At 34.5% G+C, this 5,770-nt stretch overlaps 1 protein-coding gene across 1 annotated transcript; it reads left to right on the forward strand.

Moving 5' to 3' along the window:
• Positions 1-1,316: 1,316 nt before the first annotated feature.
• LOC139881635 (long chain acyl-CoA synthetase 1-like) lies at positions 1,317-5,546 on the forward strand. The gene is given in 19 exon segments (XM_071866081.1): positions 1,317-1,456; positions 1,559-1,622; positions 1,720-1,809; positions 1,911-1,967; positions 2,068-2,116; positions 2,287-2,363; positions 2,460-2,499; positions 2,594-2,691; positions 2,795-2,962; positions 3,052-3,135; positions 3,245-3,332; positions 3,434-3,496; positions 3,587-3,669; positions 3,773-3,882; positions 4,022-4,092; positions 4,095-4,378; positions 4,420-4,602; positions 4,693-4,812; positions 5,499-5,546. Coding segments are annotated over 18 exon segments (1,746 nt in total). The 5' UTR covers positions 1,317-1,456; positions 1,559-1,589.
• Positions 5,547-5,770: the final 224 nt, after the last annotated feature.

Here is a 5,770-nt window from a genome sequence, read left to right on the forward strand (position 1 = left end):
GGTACTATTGTGCGTGATCATTATGGCCACTGTATTGGAGCTTGGTCAGGTAGACTGGGAGGCAGGGTTCGGTTTTGCAAGTTGAGGCCGTGGCATTTCTCAAAAGCGTTGAGTTGGCTAGGAGTATGAACCTAGATGCTGTTATTTTTGAAGGCGATTGTCAGGAGCTGATAAAGGAGTTGAATAGGTATTCAGAGAGTTTTTCAGTGATTGGCAATATTACTAAAGAGCTTACACATAAAGCTTGTTCTTATTTCTCTAATAGTGGTTTCAATTTTGTTAAACATGACGGTAATAGACCGGCTCACGTTCTTGCTCATTATATTTTTTTTGTTGATTTAGTATCTTTTGGTTGTAATAATCTGCCACATGCTGTGGCTGGACTGGTCCAATCGGACGCCTTCCTAGCTTAATGAAATAGCAAGATTGAATAAAAAAATAATAATGTGAAAATTGATTTTCTTATTAGAATAAAGTAAAATAAAATAAAATCGTTCGAGTAGTTAATGTGGATAAAGTGTGAATTCAATGAAAGCTGTGCTTGGCTGATATGAATTTAGTGAAAATGGGCCAAACTCAACTCAAAATAATTGAAATGCAGAGTCGAGAAATGATTTGAACCTACGTATCATTTTAGTTATATGGTGTATCTTATCTTAGGATACTTACAAGTTACAACTATATATATATATATATATATGCATATTCTAAATACGTAAATATAACATTCGAAAAAGAAAATTAAAACATAAATATTATACGTATATGGAGATAGTATATATTTCGGTTTAAATTTAAATTTCAACCAACTCTCATGAATTAAGAGCAACCCAGCTACCATGTCTCATCCTTCTGCCTTATATTCTGCCATTTCACATCTCCTCTGCTCTATCATCGCATGAAATTCTTCTGCCTCTCTTTTACTAAATAAATATTGTCAATGTGCATTCATACAAAAGTATAGTAATTATAATTTTTTCTCCAAGTTATGAGTTATGGGTCAATCATATTTTTAAAAATAAAATCACTGAATAGCTTTTTGAACTGATCCGTTTTCTTGTAAACCGTTGGTTCTGTAATGTGAACAAAGAGTATAAGATAGAGGTGGCATTTTTTTTTTACCGAGTCGAAGAGATTCTCAACTCATCTTCTCAAGTGTCTTCTTTAAACATGTTTTTCCTTTCTTTAGAAACCTAATTGGAATATGTTTACTGATTTTTGAGTTCAAATTTAGTATAATGGTAATGTTGACAACCTGTTGACTTGTGGGGAATTTAGAGTTGCAGGATTTATTTTAGAAAATAAAATGAAGATTTTCGCCGAAAAAAGTGGAGGAAGGAAGACAAAGGAAAGATGGAAAGCCATCAATTGGTCCCGTCTATCGTAATCTTCTAGCCAAAAACCAAGACTTTCTCAATGCTGATGCTAACAATTCCACATCTTGGGATCTTTTCTGGTAATTAATGTATGTATTAGTAGTTCTTAACTAATCCATCTTAAAGTTATACTACTAATTGCATCGATACAAATTAATAATTGCTATCTGAATTATGTGCAGTGCATCTGTTAAAAAGTATCCCCAGAATCAAATGCTAGGATGGCGTAATGTTACTGATGGAAAGGTAAATTACTAGTAATTAATAGCATCTGCACTAATATCTCATTGGAAATGTGTAATTACTTGTGATCATTTTAATTACATTTTTGGTTTAATTCTAGGTAGGACCCTATCTCTGGAAAACCTACAAGGAAGTTTACGACGAAATCCTGTAAATCGATGCTGCCTTACAAGCATCCGGAGCTGAACCTGTAAGAATTAATATATGTAAAACCTGCCTAGAACAATTAGAATTTGATTAATGTATGATGATTGGTTGATTGTTTTATCATAATTTTAAACATGGCCGTAGGGTTCCCGAGTTGGGATTTATGGAGTTAACTGTCCTCAGTGGGTTATGACAATGGAGGTATATATATGTTATGTTAATCCTAATTTCCTTTCTCCATTTGCTTTTCTGGATGCCTGAATATATATTAATCAAGGTATTCAACATTTTTTGTGTGTAGGCTTGTGGTGCTCACAGTCTAGTTTGTGTGCCGCTGTACGATACATTAGGTAAATATATATTCAGTAACTTCTCCTCTCCTCAGTAGGTTTTAATTTTGACAAAGTAAAATTAGCTGAATGATTTCCTATTTAAACATCTATACCAATTATATTAAGTACCAGTATTAAATTTATCAGCAAATCCCAGCAGTTTGATTTCTGAATTCTCATGAATGTAGGGTTAGGGGCTGTAAATTTTATCATAGATCGCGCAGAGGTGGACATTGTTTGCATCCAAGATAAGAAAGTGAAAGAGGTAAATTACTCAAGTACTGGTGTACAATCTCTTTGGTACGAAAATGCTAGTTCGTTGTATCAAAGACAGGAAAATGTCGCAATTTCGGTTGTGCAGGTACTAAATCCAACCTGTAAATCTGCTGAACGGCTGAAAAGTAAGAACTACTGCTATAGATATATTAAAAATTTAAGAATTTGATACATTTAGGAGGAAATTCTGTTGATTTTGGTTACATTTGGACTGTGTAGCATTGGTTTGCTTCTCGTCGTTGACCAAGGAGGAGAAAGAGAAAGCAGCTCTTATTGGGAATATTAAACCATACTCGTGGGAAGAGTTCCTTGAGATTGTAGGAAAATTTCTTGAAGCTAGCATTTGACATTAGTATACTTCTATAATGCGACTAATTTAAGATTTGTGTGGTAAACTGACTAATATCATCAATCATTCAGGGAAAAGGAAATCCATGTGAGATATCACCAGCTAAGCCTCTGGACATTTGCACAATCATGCATACAAGCGGGACAAGTGGAGATCCGAAAGGTGTCATATTAACTCATGAAACCATCACAACTTTTGTAAGAGGTGTTGATTTCTTCTTGGATCAATTTGAAGACAAGGTAAATTAAAAACTCTGAATATATAATAGCCTATACATTGTCATATGGATATATAAATAATGTTTCTTAATTTGTTCCACATTGTTTAGATGACAGCCGACGATGTCTATTTATCTTTCCTACCCCTTGCTCATATACTTGACCGCATGATTGAGGAATATTTCTTTCATGGGGTATTCAAATTCAGCTGGAATTAATCCTCTGTTTCATCTTCGAAACAAAATTTAGTTTCATTGTTTTTAAGTATGCATAACTCCTTTTTTTTTTTTTTTTTTTTTTAAGGATTTGAATGCAATAACGGATGATTTGATGGAGCTGAAGCCTACATTTATGGCTGGTGTACCCAGAGTCTTTGAAAGAATTTATGAAGGCTACAACTTTTTACTAGTATCTATCAGAAAATCAATTTTGTTTTCTTTCTTTTTTATTTAAAAAATGAAAAAGGATTATCATTTTCAAATCTTTTATCAGGTATACAACAAGCATTGCAAGAACTTAATCCCTTCAGGAGGACAGTTTTCAAGGCTCTCTACAGACGGTAAGACCACATTCCTATTCATTTCCTTGACTTCTAGGAAGTTTTCGAGCTCAAAAGACATCATTTTACAATGCTAATTTCCTTCTAGATCAAACTTGCTCAGATGAATGCCGGGTATAAGCAAAAAAAAGCATCTCGGTTGGCAGATCTTTTGGCATTTCGGAAGATTCTATATTCTACTCATTTGCAAATTCCAACTCTAGAAATGACATTTTTTTTTATCTGCTAATATTAACTTCATTAATTTGATCTGTTTTCGTAATTATAAGGTGAAAGCAAAGTTAGGTGGTCGGCTTCGACTAATTCTATCAGAAGGAGCACCTCTAAGCTCGGAAATCGAAGAATTCCTGAGAGTCACTTGTTGTGCTTTTGTAGTTACAGGCGATGATAAATACTAATCTGATTTCCATCAATCCTAGAATCTTGTGTTTTTGTATGTACACTTTACATTTTTATCTGTGTTTCCCCAAGGATTGACGATGATATATGCACTTAACGTTGTTATAATCATTTGTGTTTTCTCTAGGATTGACGGAATCTTGTGGGGCGGCTACCATTGGTTATCCAGACGAAATGTCCATGATCGGCACGGTATATTCAACGAGCTATGCCTGAAGGAGGTTCCAGATATGGGGTACGATCCCCTCGCCAATCCACCACGTGGTGAGATCTGCTTGAGAGGGAAGACTATTTTCTCGGGGTATTACAAGAATCCTGAACTGACTAAAGAAGTCATTCAGGATGGAGGGTTTCATACAGGGGATATTGGGGAGATGCTTCCAAACGGCGTCGTTAAGATAATCGACAGGAAGAAGAATCTTATTAAACTATCTCAAGGAGAATATGTCGCACTCGAGCATCTAGAAAACATCTACACTGTCAGTCCCATTGTTGATTATTATTATTAATTATTCTTCAGATTTGGGTGTACGGAAACAGCTTTAAGTCAATGCTAGTGGCAGTAATTACACCACATGAAGAAAATACAAAAAAATGGGGAGAATTAAATGGTCACAAAGGATCCTTTTCCGAGTTATGTGCTCTTGATCAGTTTCGCAGTTACATTATCTCTGAGCTGAAATCAACAGCTGATCGAAGCAAGGTAAATCAAATTTTAATTTCACTGAATTTGCAAATTGACATGATTAATAATTAAATGCTTAATTAGAACTTTGCTGATCGATGATGCTAGCTGCGAGGATTTGAATACGTAAAAGGAGTGATATTGGAGCCTCGTCCATTTGACATGGAAAGAGATTTGGTAACTGCTACATTGAAGAAGAAAAGAAACAAGCTGCTCAAATATTATCAGGTGAATAAATATTGGAATTAATATACTATAATAATTACTAATGTATACCAGGCTGGTATGTGATTGATTTTACAATAATTTGGTGTTTTTCGTAATTATATATATGGCTGAGAAAATACCGGTCCAGTTCAGGTTCGGCTGAACTCGTCAAGAAAACGAGCCGAATCAAGTTGAGCTTTAAAATTTTTCGATTTTCAAAACTTAGACCCGAGTCCAGCTCGGTTCCAATCCCGAGCCAATCCCGAACTTTTCGTTTAAAATTTTTTTTTTTTTTTTTACAAAATTCAACAAATAAATACCAAACAGTCCGAACCCAACAAGATGTATTTGTTAGGATTTTAATTTTATCGAAAAATCCTAGTTCTCTTATTGTTTTTTTCCTTTTATGTATCTTTAAATTCGTGCGTATTATATGTTTGTGAACTAAAACATAAAAACTCTTCAAATTATTCTCTACATACTCACCCTTACATTACATTTTCTTTTTATATACAAAAGCCCGCGAGCAGTCTGAGACCCGGCTCGGCCCGAGTTCGCCAAAAATCCGGGTTCGTTGATCCCGAGCCCAAAAAACTCCGCCTTCTAAACGATCATTATTTTTTTTGTCTGGAATCGCTCATTTTTCAAGTTTATTCGAACCGATCCCGAGCTTTAAGTCCGTTTTTTCAGCCCTAATTATATAACAGGTTGAAATCTACCAACTCTATCAAAATTTGGCACAATCAAAGCGCTGATCAATGAAAATTAAGTGTTGGATTAGTACAAGCAGTACAAGCGTTCCCCAAGAATGTCACCTTTTTTCTACCTAGATATATATCACTGTAATATTTCAATTTTTATTGGAATTAGTTGCCAATATGTCTCATATACGTCTACTATAACAAGCATTAATGTTATATATGCTCCGAGTAATAATGTACGAAAAGGATTATCGCATATTATAAAAAATGAAAAAGGG

Source organism: Rutidosis leptorrhynchoides, unplaced genomic scaffold (genome assembly GCF_046630445.1).
Source record: "Rutidosis leptorrhynchoides isolate AG116_Rl617_1_P2 unplaced genomic scaffold, CSIRO_AGI_Rlap_v1 contig179, whole genome shotgun sequence".
Taxonomy (NCBI): domain Eukaryota; kingdom Viridiplantae; phylum Streptophyta; class Magnoliopsida; order Asterales; family Asteraceae; genus Rutidosis; species Rutidosis leptorrhynchoides.